The sequence below is a fragment of the Aethalodelphis obliquidens genome, unplaced genomic scaffold, assembly GCF_003676395.1.
Source record: "Aethalodelphis obliquidens isolate GAN/ISIS:26980383/991018 unplaced genomic scaffold, ASM367639v1 scaffold19, whole genome shotgun sequence".
Lineage (NCBI taxonomy): Eukaryota > Metazoa > Chordata > Mammalia > Artiodactyla > Delphinidae > Aethalodelphis > Aethalodelphis obliquidens.
The window spans coordinates 10041770-10062330 of record NW_020837963.1 but is presented as its reverse complement, the minus strand read 5'-3'; the positions used below and the strand labels follow the sequence as shown (position 1 = coordinate 10062330).

At 36.2% G+C, this 20561-nt stretch overlaps 1 protein-coding gene across 1 annotated transcript in view; it reads left to right on the top strand.

The window, feature by feature from the left end:
• The window catches only part of MBD2 (methyl-CpG binding domain protein 2), a 76508-nt gene that overhangs the window by 34479 nt on the left and 21468 nt on the right, over positions 1-20561 (top strand). The window contains exon 3 of the mRNA XM_027118543.1: positions 7186-7323. Coding sequence (XP_026974344.1) covers positions 7186-7323 — 138 coding nt within the window. The remainder of the gene's footprint in view (positions 1-7185; positions 7324-20561) is intronic.

Here is a 20561-nt window from a genome sequence, read left to right as displayed (position 1 = left end):
GGGCCCAGACGCTCTGCGGCACGTGGGATCTTCCTGGACCGGGGCACGAACCCGTGTCCCCTGCATCGGCAGGCGGACTCTCAACCACTGCACCACCAGGGAGGCCCTCATTGTAGTTTTGATTTGCATTTCTCTAATGATTAATAATGTTGAGCATTCTTTCATATGTTTGTTAGCAGTCTGTATATCTTCTTTGGAGAAATGTCTATTTAGGTCTTGTGCCCATTTTTGGATTGGGTTGTTTGTTTTTTTGTTATTGAGCTGCATGAGCTGCTTGTAAATTTTGGAGATTAATCCTTTGTCAGTTGCTTCATTTGCAAATATTTTCTCCCATTCTGAGGGTTGTCTTTTGGTCTTGTGTATGGTTTCCTTTGCTGTGCAAAAGCGTTGAAGTTTCATTAGGTCCCATTTGTTTATTTTTGTTTTTATGTCCATTTCTCTAGGAGGTGGGTCAAAAAGAATCTTGCTGTGATTTATGTCATAGAGTGTTCTGCCTATGTTTTCCTCTAAGATTTTGATAGTTTCTGGCCTTACATTTAGGTCTTTAATCCATTTTGAGCTTATTTTTGTGTATGGTGTTAGGGAGTGATCTGATCTCATACTTTTACATGTACCTGTCCAGTTTTCCAGCACCACTTATTGAAGAGGCTATCCTTTCTCCACTGTATACATTCCTACCTGCTTTATCAAACATAAGGTGTCCGTATGTGCGTGGGTTTATCTCTGGGCTTTCTATCCTGTTCCGTTGATCTATTTTTCTGTTTTTGTGCCAGTACCATACCGCCTTGATAACTGTAGCTTTGTAGTATAGTCTGAAGTCAGGGAGCCTGATTCCTCCAGCTCCGTTGTTTTGGTTTTTTTTTGTTTTTTTTTTTGCCGTACACGGGCCTCTCACTGTTGTGGCCTCTCCCGTTGCAGAGCACAGGCTCAGCGGCCATGGCTCACAGGCCTAGCTGCTCCGCGGCATGTGGGATCTTCCCGGACTGGGGCACGAACCTGTGTCCCCTGCATCGGCAGGCGGACTCTCAACCACTGCGCCACCAGGGAAGCCACAGCTCCCTTATTTGTTCTCAAGATTGCTTTGGCTATTCGGGGTCTTTTGTATTTCCATGCAAATTGTGAAATTTTTTGTTCTAGTTCTGTGAAAAATGCCAGTGGTAGTTTGACAGGGATTGCATTGAATCTGTAGATTGCTTTGGGTAGTAGAGTCATTTTCACAATGTTGATTCTTCCAATCCAAGAACATGGTATATCTCTCCATCTATTTGTATCATCTTTAATTTGTTTCATCTGTGTCTTATAATTTTCTGCATACAGGTCTTTTGTCTCCTTAGGTAGATTTATTCCTGAATATTTTATTCTTTTTGTTGCAGTGGTAAATGGGAGTGTTTTCTTGATTTCACTTTCAGATTTTTCATCATTCGTGTGTAGGAATGCAGAGATTTCTGTGCATTAATTTTGTATCCTGCTACTTTACCAAATTCATTGATTAGCTCTAGTAGTTTTCTGGTAGCATCTTTAGGTTTCTCTATGTATAGTATCATGTCATCTGCAAACAGTGACAGCTTTACTTCTTCTTTTCTGATTTGGATTCCTTTTATTTCCTTTCTTTGATTGCTGTGGCTAAAACTTCCAAAACTATGTTGAATAAGAGTGGTGAGAGTGGGCAACCTTGTCTTGTTCCTGATCTTAGTGGAAATGCTTTCAATTTTTCACCATTGAGGATGATGTTGGCTGTGGGTTTGTCATATATGGCCTTTATCATGTTGAGTAAAGTTTCCTCTATGCCTACTTTCTGGAGGGTTTTTATCATAAATGGATGTTGAATTTTGTCGAAAGCTTTCTCTGCATCTATTGAGATGACCATATGGTTTTTCACCTTCAGTTTGTTAATATGGTGTATCACGTTGATTGATTTGCGTATATTGAAGAATCCTTGCATTCCTGGAATAAACCCCACTTGATCATGGTGTATGATCCTTTTCATGTGCTGTTGGATTCTGTTTGCTAGTATTTTGTTGAGGATTTTTGCATCTATGTTCATCAGTGATATTGGCCTGTAGTTTTCTTTCTTTGTGACATCCTTGTCTGGTTTTGGTATCAGGGTGATGGTGGCCTTGTAGAATGAGTTTGGAGTGTTCCTCCCTCTGCTATATTTTGGAAGAGTTTGAGAAGGATAGGTGTTAGCTCTTCTCTAAATGTTTGAAAGAATATGCCTGTGAAGCCATCTGGTCCTGGGCTTTTGTTTGTTGGAAGATTTTTAATCACAGTTTCAATTTCAGTGCTTGTGATTTGTCTGTTCATATTTTCTATTTCTTCCTGATTCAGTCTTGGCAGGTTGTGCATTTCTAAGAATTTGTCCACTTCTTCCAGGTTGTCCATTTTATTGGCATAGAGTTGCTTGTAGTAACCTCTCATGATCTTTTGTATTTCTGCAGTGTCAGTTGTTACTTCTCCTTTTTCATTTCTATTGATTTGCGTCTTCTCCCTTTTTTTCTTGATGAGTCTGGCTAATGGTTTATCAATTTTGTTTATCTTCTCAAAGAACCAGCTTTTAGTTTTATTGATCTTTGCTATTGTTTCCTTCATTTCTTTTTCATTTATTTCTGATCTGATCTTTATGATTTCTTTCCGTCTGCTAACTTTGGGTTTTTTTTGTTCTTCTTTCTCGAATTGCTTTAGGTGCAAGCTTAGGTTGTTTATTCGAGATGTTTCCTGTTTCTTAAGGTAGAATTGTATTGCTATAAACTTCCCTTTAGAACTGCTTTTGCTGCATCCCATAGGTTTTGGGTCATAGTGTCTCCATTGTCATTTGTTTCTAGGTATATTTTGATTTCCTCTTTGATTTCTTCAGCGATCACTTCGTTATTAAGTAGTGTATTGTTTAGCCTCCATGTGTTTGTATTTTTTACAGATCTTTTCCTGTAATTGATATCTAGTCTCATAGCGTTGTGGTTGGAAAAGATACTTGATACGATTTCAATTTTCTTAAATTTACCAAGGCTTGATTTGTGACCCAAGATATGATCTATCTTGGAGAATGTTCCATGAGCACTTGAGAAAATTGTGTATTCTGTTGTTATTGTATGGAATGTCCTATAAATATCAATTAAGTCCATCTTGTTTAATGTATCATTTAAAGCTTGTGTTTCCTTATTTATTTTCATTTTGGATGATCTGTCCATTGGTGAAAGTGGGGTGTTAAAGTCCCCTACTATGAATGTGTTACTGTCGATATCCCCTTTTATGGCTGTTAGTATTTGCCTTATGTATTGAGGTGCACCTGTGTTGGGTGCATAAATATTTACAGTTGTTTTATCTTCTTGGATCGATCCTTGATCATTATGTAGTGTCCTTCTTTGTCCCTTCTAATAGTCTTTATTGTAAAGTCTGTTTTGTCTGATATGAGAATTGCTACTCCAGCTTTCTTTTGGTTTCCATTTGCATGGAATATCTTTTTCCATCCCCTCACTTTCAGTCTGTATGTGTCTCTAGGTCTGAAGTGGGTCTCTTGTGGACAGCAAATATATGGGTCTTGTTTTTGTATCCATTCAGCCAGTCTGTGTCTTTTGGTCGGAGCATCTAATCCATTTACATTAAAGGTAATTATCGATATGTATGTTCCTATTCCCATTTTCTTAATTGTTTTGGGTTTGTTATTGTAGGTATTTTTCTTCACTTGTGTTTCTTGCCTAGAGAAGATTCTTTAACATTTGTTGTAAAGCTGGTTTGGTGGTGCTGAACTGTCTCAGCTTTTGCTTGTCTGTAAAGGTTTTAATTTCTCCATCAATTCTGAATGAGATCCTTGCTGTGTAGAGTAATCTTGGTTGTAGGTTTTTCTCCTTCATCACTTTAAATATGTCCTGCCAATCCCTTCTGGCCTGCAGAGTTTCTGCTGAAAGATCAGCTGTGAACCTTATGGGGATTCCCGTGTGTGTTACTTGTTGTTTTTCCCTTGCTGCTTTTAATATGTTTTCTTTGTATTTAATTTTTGACAGTTTGAGTTATATGTGTCTTGGCATGTTTCTCCTTGGATTTATCCTGTATGGGACTCTCTGTGCTTCCTGGACTTGATTAACTATTTCCTTTCCCATATTAGGGAATTTTTCAACTATGATCTCTTCAAATATTTTCTTAGTCCCTTTCTTTTTCTCTTCTTCTTCTCGGACCCCTATAATTCGAATGTTGGTGCATTTAATGTTGTCCCAGAGGTCTCTGAGACTGTCCTCAGTTCTCTTCATTCTTTTTTCTTTATTCTTCTCTGCAGTAGTTATTTCCACTACTTTATCTTCCAGGTCACTTATCCATTCTTCTGCCTCAGTTATTCTGCTATTGATCCCATCTAGAGTATTTTTAATTTCATTTATTGTGTTGTTCATCGTTGCTTGTTTCCTTTTTAGTTCTTCTAGTTCCTTGTTAAATGTTTCTTGCATTTTCTCTATTTCCAAGATTTTGGATCATCTTTACTATCATTATTCTGAATTCTTTTTCAGGTAGATTGCCTATTTCCTTTTCATTTGTTAGGTCTGGTGGGTTTTTATCTTGCTCCTTCATCTGCTGTGTGTTTTTCTGTCTTTTCATTTTGCTTATCTTACTGTGTTTGGGGTCTCCGTTTTGCAGGCTGAAGGCTCGTAGTTCCTGTTGTTTTTGGTTTCTGTCCCCAGTGGCTAAAGTTGGTTCAGTGGGTTGTGTAGGCTTCCTGGTGGCGGGGACTAGTGCCTGTGTTCTGGTGGATGAGGCTGGATCTTGTCTTTCTGGTGGGCAGGTCCCCGTCTTGTGGTGTGTTTTGGGGTGTCTGTGGACTTATTATGCTTTTAGGCAGCCTTTCTGCTAATGGGTGGGGTTCTGTTCCTGTCTTGCTAGTTGTTTGGCATAGGGTGTCCAGCACTGTAGCTTGCTGGTCGTTGAGTGAAGCTGGGTGTTGGTGTTGAGATGGAGATCTCTGGGAGATGTTCGCCGTTTGATATTACATGGAGCTGGGAGGTCTCTTGTGGACCAGTGTCCTGAAGTTGGCTCTCCCACCTCAGAGGCACAGCATTGACTCCGGGCTGCAGCACCAAGAGCCTTTCATCCACACGGCTCAGAATAAAAGGGAGAAAAAGGAGAAAGAAAGAAAGAGGGTAAAATAAAATAAAGTAAGGTACAATAAAGTTTTTAAAATAAAATAATTATTAAGAAAAAAATTAAAAAAAAAAAAACAGATGGATGGCACCCTAGGACAAATGGTGGAAGCAAAGCTATACAGACAAAATCTCACACAGAAGCCTACACATACACGTATACTCACAAAAAGCGGAAAAGGGGAAAAAATAATAAATCTTCCTCTCAAAGTCCACCTCCTCAATTTGGGATGATTCGTTGTCTATTCATGTATTCCACAGATGCAGGTACATCAAGTTGATTGTGGAGCTTTAATCCGCTGCTCTTGAGGCTGCTGGGAGAGATTTCCTTTTCTCTTCTTTGTTCACACAGCTCCCGGGGTTCAGCTTTGGATTTGGCCCCGCCTCTGTGTGTAGGTCGCCGGAGGGCGTCTGTTCTTTGCTCAGACAGGACGGGGTTAAAGGAGCCGCTGATTCGGGGACTCTGGCTCACTGAGGCCGGGGGGGAGGGAGGGGTACGGATGCGGAGCGAGCCTGCAGCGGCAGAGGCCAGCGTGACATTGTACCACCCTGAGGCGCGCCGTGCGTTCTCCCGGGGAAGTTGTCCCTGGATCCCAGGACCCTGGCAGTGGCGGGTGGCACAGGCTCCCCGGAAGGGAGGTGTGGAGAGTGACCTGTGCTCGCACAGAGGCTTCTTGGTGGCAGCAGCAGCAGCCTTAGCGTCTCATGCCCGTCTCTGGGGTCCGCGCTGTTAGCCGCGGCTCGCACCCGTCTCTGGAGCTCCTTTAAGCAGCCTAGAATTCTGCATTTTATGGGAATTTTATTTGTAGATGTTGGCTTAATTTACTAAAGGAACTAAAAACTGAGCAAAACACATCTATCTATGGGTTAGACCTGGTCTCCCCGCCACCAACTCGCAGTCTTTGTTTTAGAGCAGTAGTTGTCCAAGTGTGGTCGCTGTACCAGCATCAGCATCACCTGGACCTTAATAGAAATGCAGTTTCCCAGGTCCTACCTCAGACCTCCTGAATCAGAATATCTGGGAGTGAGGCCCAATAACCTGTGCTTTCATCAGCCCTCTGGGTGACTCTGATGCATGCTCAAGGTTGAGAACTGCTGTTCTGGAGTCTCAAAGTTGGTATAACTTTTATTTGGAGATAGTTATAAAGATAAAAGTTCATTGAATATCCTGTAGATGATTTATCAGGTATACTTGTATACTAAAATTATCTGATGTGTATTGCTTTCAGGTGTATTGGAGCCTTTATGGTTTTTGCCAGACTCAGAATACACAGTGATTAAATCACATTTTGTTCTTTATTTTCCTTTTTCCTCGCCTCTGCCCCACCTGATGTTAGAGTATTTCAAATGAGCTTAATAGCAATTCTGTGCCACATTTGCTTTTCATTAGAACATAATTTTTTTACTGGTTGATTAAAAATATATAAGTATGTTGCTTGCCCTTCTGAAACTTCAATTTTAAGTTTTTTTAAAAAAGCATTAAATGTGCTATAAAATATTAAAGATAAAGGATATTTCCTTATTTTATTACATTTTTCTAAATTGAGCTCTGTGGAATTACAACTTTCATTTCTAATTATCTTTTTTTTAATATAAAAGGGAAGGTTAACCTTTGTGGTTTTACGTAAGCCTGGCCCCCTGACAGCTCATGAGGTTATTTATATTTTAATGGCCAAGTGCGCTATTAGTTTCCTCCATTTTCAGAATGTAGAAATGACTGCTTTCCGATTATTGTCCTGAAAACCCTCCTTCCTTTTGTGTAACCTAACCTTAAACATATTTGTTCACCTAGAAGTTCCTAGTATCTTGCTAATCAAATTAATTATGAATTTTAATTTAGAGAATTTTCTTACATTTAAAAGAATACAGAAAGCTTTTTATTATGAGAAAACTTTGCACGTCTTACATAATAAAGTGATTAAAGTGTACTTCAGAGTATTTAAAATGCTGAGATTGAGAAGTTTGGAATAATCCAAGTTAAAGTAATACATATTGAATTAATAAAAATTTATCTAATTGTATTTATATATAATATTTATTAATTAAAACGCACTTATATCCACAGGGTAAGCCAGACTTGAATACAACATTGCCAATTAGACAAACAGCATCAATTTTCAAACAACCGGTAACCAAAGTCACAAATCATCCTAGTAATAAAGTGAAATCAGATCCACAACGAATGAATGAACAGCCACGTCAGGTAAGGATCTAATTGGTTCTCCAATCTTATTTTTCAGAAAATTCTGGTATCTTTACCAGATATAGTTCAAGTAAACTCTGGTTAAAATGGAATATATTTGGAAAGAAAATTGTTTTATATCCTAGGCTATTACATGAATGCTGGAGAATAACTCTGATAAGACAACATTTAGGTAAAATGTTTTAAGAAAAAAATTAAGTTAATTAAAAAATCTAAAATTAATTTTATGGACTCCACTTTTATGCTTTTGTGTTGTAATGTACATCAGACTTGGTTCTGCTCTTCTTAGTTTTTTAAAGATTATCTTTCCAGGGGTAATATTTCCTAAGGGGATGAAGCATGCAGTTGTGTTGCCTAGTTTAAAAATATTTTCTATTATTTGGAAACTACTTTTTGTTCTGATTTCTTATTACAAGAAAGCAGCCCTCCCCTTTGGAAAAACAGAAGTAAATAAACTTTGTCAATATGGTATATTGTCCTGTGACTTCCATTTTTGTATAAATTGCATTTATTTTTCTCTTCCTTTATTGTTTCAAGCTGTATTCCACCAGAATCTTTTCTTAGAAAAAAAGTATTATCTGAAAGGCCTCCCTGCTGCTTAATAATGCCGCTTAGCCAGGGGAGGGAGACTTGACAAAACGCTTAAACTTTCCAAGTAGTCTTGCTCACTCACTCCCTAATTGCGGTCAAAAAGTTTAGGTACTTTGTGAAATTTTAGTAGCAATTGGGGTGAGGGAGCGGAGGGAGAAACATCGGTGCATTTTTTCTCTCCTTTCTCTGCCTCCTCCCACTTAAGGATTAGAAACACTGATTTACCTACGACCAGTATCTTTTGCTCTCGTATTCCCCTTTTAGATGTCTCACTCCACCTTTCATGTGAATTTTGTTTTTCACTAGTCCCTCAAGTGTCTCATCTCCAGACTTCAAAAAGGATTGGGCCAAAACTTTCAGACAGTTGCTCTAGAAGAAACTACATAAAGAAATTCAGTTCCCACATCCTCTGTAGTGTTTTTTCCTCTTCAGGTGAGCCAGGAAAACAGAAGATATTTGGAGCCACATTGGATCAGCATCTTGCTATAGATGTCTCAAGATTTGAAGTTCTAAACTTGCTTTACTGTTGGTCCCCAAGAGATTCAACAGGGGCCATGTAAGTGTATCACATCCAATATAAAAGATGCGTACCTGCATGTGCCTTTAGGCTCTTGTCACCACTTAGGTTTTCTTTGGGCCATTCAGCTTTCTGTGCCAGGCTTTTCCCTTCTGTTTTACTACTGCACCCAGTGATAGCCACCAAACCACCGGCAGTTTTAGTATATTCATTCCAACAGGGAAGGAATTCTGCCATTCTGAGCTTTGCCCACCTTGACAAAGCCATTCCCTGATTGTGTTCTTTCTTAGATACTGTCTAAAGTCTTGAACATCTTGTCCTTTGGCTTTTTGGTGATTTTAAAATCGTTTCCTTGTAAAGGTTTTTATCAATTGAAAAATTTGAAAGTATGTAATTGGGTAAGACAGTTTGCTTCAAAAAGCCCAAAAGATAAAGAAAGTGGAATAACTAATAATATTAGTTCCATGTTGAAAATTTGAGTTGTCTCATTGAGAACAGATAGTATTTAGTAAATTTTATCCTCATCTTTTCCTTGTCAAATCATTCTCAATATAGTCTGTGAACAAATATTTTGGTTAAAGACAAACCGAGTAGCAAATTATGGTCATTTTAACAGGAATTTAATTGTTTTCTGCACTTAAGTTCAGTCACAGATTTTAAAAACAGTAGTAATTATATTTACTGGGTGTTTATCTGGTTGTAGAGATATTGGCAACCTAGATTTTTAAAGCTGAAGTAACCAGATTAGTTGCTTCTTATTCTTTGGTATGTTGAGTAGTTGTAAGTTTTCCTTCTTTAATTAACGTTTATGAGATTGTTCTCAAGTGAAAAGAATATGTCAAAAAAGCTAAATCATCTCCTGCCCCCACCAAAAAAACCCCACTTATGTCATTTTAACCCAGATCTTTTGAGGGTTTTTATCTTCCTTCTAGCTTTCAGAGACAGGAAGTGTTAAAATTATTTTGGAGGTTACTTCTCCGAATGTTTGCACTGTTTTTCACATTAACCTCTTGTCACCTGACAATTTTTGCTGGATGTTTTTGATTACACTAAGACATTAGTTGTCTCTCCACCTTCTTTATCCTGAACGTAAGAATTGAGATAATATTTGACTACTGTCTCACTAACAGGATTTCAAAATATAGGACTGTGCATTGAGTAAATGCAGGAAAATAGTAAAGAGACAACTTTGGTATTAATGTTTTTTGAAATCATGATCTGTCATCCTGACTATTCCAGTTTAGATTCAGGTTTTTAAGTAAAGGAAAGATGTTGATTTAATTATATTTTGACATACATATGGCAGATGACTGCTAGTGAGCTATTCTTGTTGAGGAGATAGTTGGCATAAAATACATAGGTAAAAATGATTCTTCCAATTTTGCTACCTTTTGCATAGCTTCATTGAACTAGATTAGTAATATAAATTGCCAAATACTTCATTTGGAGAAGTTATTCTGATCATAGAGTAAATAAATTAGACAGTGAGGTTTCTATTTTTTTGAGGTTCCTGCAGATACGTTTTTATCTTAACTGTATCACATTATTTTAATAAGGTATTCAAGCTAGTGGTATTGTAATTCCTTTCGGAGTGTTGAATTTTGAGACCTAGAACTAGGATTTGATTTTTAGATCTTTTACCTTGAATCGGTTTGAAGTGATTAGTTTAGATGTGAAGCAATCATAGAAATTCATAATTCTGTTTTTATATAACAAACATCATATGCCTAGTTCTGTCTAATATGGCAGTCTAATTTGAGTTCTATAAAATATATAAATTATGAAATTCTAATGTACTGACTCCTTGAAAATGCCTTAGTTTTAAAAGGGCAAATTAAGGTATGTAAACAAAAGTGCATTAAACAGAATTCACCAGTGATTTCTGCCTACAATTAAAATGATAAGGTAGAGATGGCATTTGTAAAATCTGGTTATGATAGGGTAAGTAGCCAGCCAGTTTTATATATACTATTGGCATATTTAACATGTACTTGTCTTGTCATTAGATTAAAAAGAAATCTTGACTGGGGTGGAGGGAATTCTACCAGTTATAAGACTCTTATCCCAAACAGTAAGATCTTTGAACTATCCTTATTTGGCCAGATATGTAAAACATGCCCCTAATTCTTTTTAATCTAATTGAATAGTGATTTTGCTGTCAAGGGTGTCTTTCCTAGCTTCCTTCTTTCAATATATGAAGAACTCACATATCTGTTTCTTTCTTATTTCTTTAATGCTGTCATCTTTGACACTTTATGGTCTCTTGCTTTTTCTCTTTTTTTATCCTCAAATCAAAGAAACTTCAGCTTTTGAGCCATTACTTTTTCCTTTTAATTAAAGCCTACAGGCTTTAGGTGTTTCTGATAGTCTTTGAATATTAATTACATTTCTTACAGAATATTCTTTTTTTTACCGAAAAGTAAACATTTAAATCACTGAAGAAGTGGATTTAAATCTTCCATTTGATCCTAGATTTTTTTCCTTTTATTTTGTTAGCTAATTCTTTGTTCAAAGGATATGAAACTTGCCTTTACTCCATTCCAGAAATGTCTTTTTTTTAATGATTTTTTTCCAGCTTTATTGAGATGTAATTGACATATAACATCGTGTAAATTTAAGGTGTACAGTGTGACAATTTGATACGTGTATACATTGCAAAATGATTACCAGGAAAAAGTTAGTTAATACATCTATTACCTTACACAATTACCATTTTTTGTTGCTGTGGTGATTGTGAGAACATTTAAGATCTCTCTTAACAACTTTCAGGTGTATAATGCAGTATTGTTAACTATAGTCACCATGCTGTACATTAGATCCCCAGAACTGATTCATCTTACAACTGGAAGTTCGTATGTTTTGATCAACATCTCCCCATTTTCCCCACCTTCAGCCCCTGGCAATCACCATTCTACTCTGTGTTTCTATGAGTTTGGTTTTTTGAGATTCCACATATAAGCAAGATCACACAGTGTTTGCTTTCTCTGTTTGACTTATTTCACTTAGCATAATGACCTCAAGTTTCATCTATGTTATCACAAATGGCAGGATTTCTTTCTTTTTTATGGATGATAATATTCCATTGTGTGTGTGTATATACATAAATATATGTATGTATATACACACACACACACATTATCCATTCATCCATCGATGGACACTTAGTTTGTTTCTATAACTTGGTTATTGTGAATAAAGTTGCAGTGAATATGGGGGTACAGATATCTCTTTGAGATGTTGATTTCGTTTCCTTTGGATATATAGCCAGAAGTGGGATTGCTGGATCATATGGTAGTTCTATTTCTAATTTCTCGAGGAACCTTCAAATGTTTTCCATCATGGCTGTACCGATTTACATTCTTACCAATAGTGAATGAGGGTTCCCTTTTCTCTACATCCTTGCCAGCACTTAAATCTCATCTTTTTGATAATAACCGAGAGTGACTGTTTTTACATGTTAGAAGAAACTTTTTAGGTGAAAGGTAAATTTTAAAAATGTGCACTTTAAAGACATTGTGTGTGAAAAGTTTATAAAATATTTTAGTATTCAGTTATTATAACCCTGAAAATTGCTGTTCATTCCAGGCATTTTAACATTTACTCCTTCCTAACCCCTGACTGTTACTTCTAGTTTAGTCTTTAGTATAATGCTTTTATGATTAAGAAATAGATAAGCTAAAGCAGAGAGTTCCATGGAGGATATTATATTCCTTGTCTCTAGACAGATAAATTGGCTGCCTGGGCAGAAGAAATAGATGATATGTTGTCCAGTATTATTTAAAAGCATTATTCTGGGTGATGTTGGAAAGATGCCATGTATATACACATACTTTTAAAACATTTCACCTAACATTGTATTATACACATTTAATCCATGTTTTATATAATTTGTGTGCTATAATTTTATAATTAACTGTATATTATTCCAAAAACTGTGCATTGTGCTGGCATACAATTTACTTTATAATTTCCATATTATTTCCAGTTTTTCACCATTATAGGTAGTACTCAAGTGAGTATCCTTATGTATGTAAGTTCCTTCCTATATTTTTCAATATTTCCTTGGGCTAGATTCCCAGAAATATAATTAGTATGAATATTTATGATTTTTGATACATACTGGCAAGTTGATTTCCAAAGACTTGTACCAAATTAAAAGTCTATTGACAAATTATGTGCAGTTCAGTTTCAGCTTACCTTCTATGGTATTATTATCAATATTTCTTCTTCTTGGTAGTTCATTGTATAAAAACGATTTCATTTTAAATTTGCACTTATCTGAATATTTGTGAAGTTGAACAGACTAAAGCATTTGTGTTTAAATTTGCAAATGAGAAATGATTAAAGGATCTGAACAAGGAAGTAGCTTTTTTATTACCCCTCTGAACTGAACTTGACCATATCTTGTGACCTAAAGGTAATACCAATATCTGTGCTTCCCAGATACATTCCCTCTTACCTTCTCAGACAGCTCACTCAATGGATTATGTCAGCTACCTTTCTTCTTCAACTTCTTTCTCAACTGGCTTCTTCCCCAAAGCATTTAAATATATTCAAATCTTCCCTATCTTAAAAATTTATTTATTTTACTCTGTGTCTCCTTTAGAATTCATTTTCTTTCTTTTCCCTTTACAGTCAAACTTCTTGGAGTTGTGTGTATTTACTATCTACTTTACCTCTTAGTTTTTATATCTCTGAAATACTGCTTTTGTTCTCACTATGCCACTTGAACTGTTCTCATCAAGATTATTGATGATCCTAATTAAATTGGTTGAGCAAACTTCAGTCCTTACATTACTTGACCTGTTTTAGTATTAGGCACTCTTGACTACATCTGCCTTCTGAAATATTGTCTTTTATTCTGTGACACTGTAGTCTCTTGGTTTTCCTCCTTCTTTGTTTTTTCTCAATCCCCATCCTGTGTTCCTTCTGTGTCTATCTTTCAAAATGGTGGGGTTTCCTAGGGAATACTGTGCCTTCTTCTCTGTAGGTAAACCCTCCATGGATGATTTCACTCATTGTCATGGCCTCAGTTATCATCTATATGTTAATGATTTCCAAATTTACATCTTTATCCTGAGCTTCATTTGTTTGTATCACTCAATCGACTAACATTGTTTGCTTAGACATCTCACCAGTATCTCTAATTCATCTTCCCAAACTTCATCATCATCCTTTCAAACCAGCTCTTTCTTCTATATGCTTTATCTCACTGTATGTACCACTGCCCACTTGGCCGCCTAAGCCAGAAACGTGAGCATCATTCTTGACTCTTCCCATCTCTTACCCCCAAATCTAATTAGCCAACAAGTCCTGTTGACTCTGCCTCCTAAATATTCACTTGCTCCATCTCTCTACCAAGGAACTATCATTTCATCTCTCTGCTTCTTGTCTTATTTTCTTCAGTTCTTTCTTCATATTGCATCCTGAAGATCTGTTTGACATAATGATCTAATAGTGTTATTCTGCTGAAAACGTTTTGATGATTCGTGTTAGTTTTTAGGTCAAAAAAAAACCCAACATGACTTTTAAAGTCAAAACACCTAACATAACTTACAAAGTCCTTCATGATTTGGCTTTTGTGTATCTCTCTGGCCTCACATTCTTCCCTTGTTCTACAACTGAATCATGTGAAACTGTAGATTTTTGAATGTGCTATTCATCTCCCCCTCTGCACCCTGCCCTTGCATTCCCTGATCATATTTCATGCTGCTTTCTTTCCCACTTTAATTAGCTGTTTCCTGCTCATCCCTCAAGTCTGAACTTAGATATCACTTCATCTGTTCAGGAAACCTGATTCCTGAAGTCTAGGTTTAGAGACCCTCCTTAGTGCTTCTCCTTTCTCCTTTTCTGATCATAACTGTATTAGCTGTTCATTGCTTTATCCATCGTGTCTCCATTACGTCAGTGCTTAACACATATTTGTCGAAGTAATGAATGAATGAATTTTTTTTTAATTCAAAAATCATGAATTGAGCCCTCAACTTGTGCCAGGCACTTTTCTAAGTTGTGGGAATACTGCAGTGAGCAAAACCAAGTCCCTGCTCTCATGGAACTTACTTTCTAGAGTGATAGGGAGAGAGACAAACAGATAAATACATATATAATGTGTCATGGCATGGTAAATGCAATGAAAACAAAAAGCAGAGGAGTGAGAGAATAGATGGTCTTTGAAAGAAGAGAAGTATGGGTAGGACATTCTAGACAGAGGTTTAAATTTATTTATTTATTTATTTATTTTTGGCTGTGTTGGGTCTTTGTTGCTGCACACGGGCTTTCTCTAGTTGCGGCGAGTGGGGGCTGCTCTTGGTTGCGGTGCGCGGGCTTCTCATTGTGGTAGCTTTTCTTGTTGCGGAGCATGGGCTCTAGGAGCACGGGCTTCAGTAGTTGTGGCACATGGGCTCTAGAGCGCAGGCTCAGTAGTTGTGGTTCATGGGCTTAGTTGCTCCGTGGCATGTGGGATCTTCCCAGACCAGGACTCGAACCCGTGTCCCCTGCATTGGCAAGCAGATTCTTAACTACTGCTCCACCGGGGAAGTCCCTAGATAGAGGTTTTAATCTGGCTCTTGTATGTAATATGATAACTGACTTAAGGCCAGGAGACCGTTGAAGAAAGTATAGGAAGCTAGGGCATAGATGATAAGATTGGTTTCATGCTGGTCATAAAATAATTGACAAAATTTATCTATGAATCAGTTGTGCCTATGAGGAGAGTTTTAAAATTTAACGTAACTGGGAAAACAATGTCGTTGACTGGAATGTGGAAATGTTTTGTAAATAATAAAATATGAATATAAGTATTAGAAAATGTATACTCTTAAGGCAGTTGTGGGAAGTAAGAGATCCAGGCAAAGGATGCTGGGTTGGAGCCCTACAGAGAAAACTGCTTTGGTGACTTGTCGGCTTTATGGGGGTGAGAGTTGCAGCTGAAAGATTATATGTGAATTTTTTAAAAAAAAATAATGAATCCATAGATTTTTCATTCATAGTGACCTTTAATGATCATATATTTTTCTAGATCACTTAAAAATATTTCACCGATATGGGTAGATCCATGGCATTTTTTGAGATTTTTGTATTTCTCTAAGAAACGTAGGAATATAGATGAAAAAAAAATCAATGCTTAAAAACTTGTGTTTCCTAACAGTAGTTTCCTACTTTTTGTGTCTTTTAGTTCCATTTCCAGAAGCATTTAATCTCAATTCTGGTCACTTCCCTTTATAATTACCTCTGTATTTCTGAATAATAAACTTATTATCCTATTTCTTTATTTATATTAATTTTAGACATTATTTCTTGACTTCCCACAATGGTACATGAATACATAGTTCTCTCTCTGCTCCATGCTCCCAACATAGTTATATCACATTTTTAGTTAAATGGGTTAAATAGTCAGGGTTTACATTTTTATGACTGAAAGTTATTCATGGTTATGGCAAGTAATGTCTTTTACCATCAGCATCAGAATTCTTTATTGTTGTCAGTCTTAAGAATTGTATGCTACGTTTTCTTTATAACAGAGTTAATCTTTCCTCATGCTTGTTTCTGCCACATGCCCATTAATAATACTTTCCTTATGCTGAAATCCGTGGCGTTCCTTCTTGTGTCTTTCCTGGAATCACCTCTCCTCCTCTTCAGTCTGAATGCATTCTCTGGTATTGCTGTGTAGCTGTAGCTCTGAGGATTTTCTTTACTGTGCTTCTGTGTGGGGAGTTTGTTTTCTGGAATTCTGTCCTCCTCTGTCTCAGTAGATGCCTTCAGTTTGTAACGAATCCTCTAGTAGCTTTCTAATAAAATAAAATGGGAGGTAAAGTTGAGAACCTGCACATTGGAAATAAACTTTATTCCAGCTGGACACAGCCAAGTTTGTCTGGGTATGAAATCTTAGATTGAGAATCATTTTCCCTGAAGTTTTGAAGGCGTTGCTTCATTGTTCTCTAGTTTTAGAGTTGCCAAAGAGAAATTCAGTGCCATGCTCAATCTCTGTTCCTCTTTTATGGTCTTCTTTTTTGTCTCTTAAAAAGTTTAGTATATTTATGATTTTTAAAAATTCACTGATATGTGCCTGTAGGCCTTTTTTCATTCACCAGGCACTTAGTAGGTGATAGACGTGACTACTATCCTTTGTGTGGGAAATTTTCCTGTGTCATTTTTCCCCATTTTCTCCTGAATCACCTAACTTTCCATTCTCTCTTTGTATGAGTTGTGTATTAGCCATCTATTTCTACTTTTTCTACTATTTCTACTTTTGTATTTTCTGTCTTATTATTGTTGTTTTACTTTCTGGGCTATTTTCTTGATTTTACTTTTAGTCCTTTGATTTTTTTTTTATTTTGGTGATCATATTTTTAATTTCCAGCATCTGTTTCTTGGCTTTTGTATATAAAATTTTGCTGTTCTTGTTTTATGGATACAACCTCTACTCTTTCCTCTCTGAATCTATTAATTATAGGGACATTTTTTATTTGTATGATATTTGCTTTTTCTCTGTTCCCTGCATTGACCATTCTGTTGCTGTTGTTTTAGTTTCTGTCTTTCTTGTTGTCTGTTATGGATATTCTTCAGTGAATATTGTAGTATGTGTTTTTGGTTTTGAGCTTATAGAGGAGAAGTGCTGGGTCCTAGAGTATGCATATGTTCAGCTTTATTAGATGCTACCATATAGTTTTCCAAAGTGATTATACAAAGTTACCCTTCTACCAGTAGTGTGCAGTTGCTTCAAATTCTTGTCAGCACTTGGTATTATCAGTCTTTAAAAATTTGAACATTCTGGTATGTGTTTAGGTGTATTTGTTACCATTTTAACTTGCATTTCCTTGGTATTTAATGATACTGTGCACTGTTTGTATGTCTATTGGCTGCATAGATATCCTTTCTTTTGAAGTGCCTACTCTTTTATGCATTGTTCTGTTATGTTGTTTATCTTTTTTTCATTGACTTGTGGGAGTTCTTTGTATATTCTGAGTATCAGTACTTTGTCAGATATATCTATCACACATATCTTCCAGTTTGTGACTTACCTTATCCACTTCCTTAATGGCGTTTTTTGGTAAGTGTAAGTTCATAATTTTAAGAGAGTTGGGAGGTGGGATAGAGCCTGGGAGAGTGTGGGGTGGGGGCTTCTGGGGTGCTAGTGATACTCTGTTTCTTGATCTGCATGGTAGTTACATGAGTGTTTACTTTATGAAACTCCAGTGAGCTGTATACTTATGTTTTTTTTACACTTTTCTGTACGTAATACTTCAATGATGATTTTCAAAAAGTAAAGGATATACTTTATCAGTCTCTTCCTTTTATTTCTGTGACGTGTTTAAGAAATTTTTGCTTACCCCAAGGTTATCAATATATTCCCCATGTCATCTTCTGAAAGCTTTGTTTTACTTTTGCATTTGGGTCTATGATCCATCTGGAATTGACTTTTGTGTATGATGTGAGGTAGACTTATTTTTTTCCCATATGGATATCCAATTGATCCAGCACCATTTACTGAAAGACCATTCTTTTTCTGTTGCTTTGTGTTGTCACCTCTGTCATAAATGAAATGTGTAAGTGTGAAAGTCTTGTGAAAGTCTGTTTTTGGTCTGTTCTGCTCCTTTGCCCTATTTGTACATGTGAATCTGTTTCTACACTCTGTTTTATTTCATTGGTCTGTTTGTTGTTTCTCAATACTGCACTCTTTTAATTGCTGTAGTTTTATAAAAAGTCTTGATATCTGGTAGTGTAAGTTTTCCAGCTTTCTTATTCTTCATTTAAGATTATCTTGGTTAGTCTTGGCTGTTGGCATTTCCACATACATTTTATTTTATTTGTTTATTCATTTATTTAAAGTTTTTTTTTTGATGTGGACCTTTTTTTGTGTGTGTGGTTCGCGGGCCTCTCACTGCTGTGGCCTCTCCCGTTGCCGAGCACGGGCTCCGAACGCGCAGGCTTAGCGGTCATGGCTCACGGGCCCAGCTGCTCCGCGGCATGTGGGATCTTCCTAGACCGGGGCACGAACCCGTGTCGCCTGCATTGGCAGGTGGACTGTCAACCACTGCGCCACCAGGGAAGCCCGATGTGGACTATTTTTAAAGTCTTTATTGAATTTGTTACAATATTGCTTCTGTTTTATGTTCTGGTTTTTTTTGGCCACGAGGCATGTGGGATCTTAGCTCCCTGACCAGGGATCAAACCCGTACCCCCTGCATTGGAAGGTGAAGTCTTAACTACTGGACCACCAGGGAAGTCCCCCACATACACTTTAGACTCAGCTTGTCCAGTCTTCTTCAAAACCTGCCAGGATTTAAATCTATAGATCAATTTGGGGGAGAATTAACATTTTTACAATATTAAGTCTTACAATTCACTAACCTGGTATATCCCACCATTAAGATTTTATAGTTTTCAGTCTAGACATCTTACATCTTTAATTGATTTCTAGATATTTGATGTTTTTTGATGCTATTCTGATTCCATATAAATTTTTTCTAGTTATCTGTTGCTAATATGAAGAAATAAGCTGAATTTTGTATATTGACTATGTATTCAGTTATCTTCCTAAATTCATTTATTAGATAGTGAGTTTCTCCAACTTTGCACATGAACAAACATATCATCTGCAAACGAGAGTTTTATTTCTTCCTTGTCAATCCTTAAACCTTTGATTTCTTTTTTTCCATGTCTTATTTCACTGGCTTGGAATGCTAATACGATCTTGAATAAAAGTGATAGCAGACATCCTTGTCTGTTATTGTAATACCAGGGAACGTTTTTAATGGTTCTCCATTAAATATGATGCTTGCTGTAGGTTTTTTGGTAAATACCCTTTGTCAAATTAAGGAAATTCACTATATTCCTGGTTTACTAAAAATATTTTTCATGAATGGGTATTGACTTTTATCAAATTATTTTCCCTACCTAGTTAAATGGTATAATGATCTCTTTTATGTTAATAGGGTGAATTACAGTGATTGGTTGATGTGGTAAATTGCAAGACTTGACTTTTAGATGGAAAAACCTTTAAACATACCTTGAATTCCTGGATTAAGCTCAGTGTGGTCATGTTGTGTTATCACTGTTTAGATTTGGTGTTATTTTGTTTAGGATTTTTTGCATTTATAGTCACAAGAGAGATTGATGTGCATTTTTCTTTTCTCATAATTTTCTTCTCAAGCTTTAGTATCAAGGTTTTGCTGGCCTTGTAAAATAAGCTGGGAGGTGATCTCTCTTTTAATATTCTCTGGAAGAATTTGTGGAAGATTGGTACTTTTCTTTAAATGTTTGGAAGACTTAATTGTGAAGTCATCTCAGCCTAGTTTGTTGTTGTTGTTTTTAAGTGGGAGGCCTTGAAATTGCAGATTCAATTTATTTAATGAGTACATGGATGAATATTCATAGTTCCTATACCAACTTTGAGAACATGTTTTTCTAGGAATTTGTGCATTTCATAATTTTCAAGTTAATGATATAAGGATGTTCATAATATTTTCTAGTAATATTTTTAATGTTTGTAGTATCTGTGATACCCTCTTTTCTCTGATGTTGGCAGTATCTAGGTGAAAGGTGGAATGAAGTACTGGGGAGAGCTTTCTTAACAAGTTTTGAACTCAGTCTATACATGCACATTTCCCCATGGAAAACCAAACTCCTACTTTTATCATCAAATGTATTAAGATAATATTTATTTTATGGAAGTTAGTTAATTATAATGGGTTAAGCTTTGTCTTATTTGACACTTACTGCCTTGAAGTAATTTTCTAGTAATATTGGAACCTTTGTTTTCTCATTGTCTATATTTGCTTTCTATTTCTTTACTCTTTATTGTCAGCTTTTTGAGTCCCTTTATTTTTAGAAATTTTTTTTTTCCATAAAACATACAGTTGATTTTTTTTTCCTATCTGATCTGAGGGTCTTTTTTTCTTTTATAGCTGAGTTGACCATTATATTTATTGATTTTATAGATATGTTTGGTCTTGATTCTATCATTCTATTTATATACTGTTTTTAATATTTTATTGTCATTTTCTGATATTAATATTTTTGTTCTGAGGTCTGGGTTTTCCACTTAAATTCATACTTCTGATAATTTTGAGGATTTGTAACCTGATTTTAGTTCTAGTCATTGCTCAATGTCATGTTTTAAATAGTATGT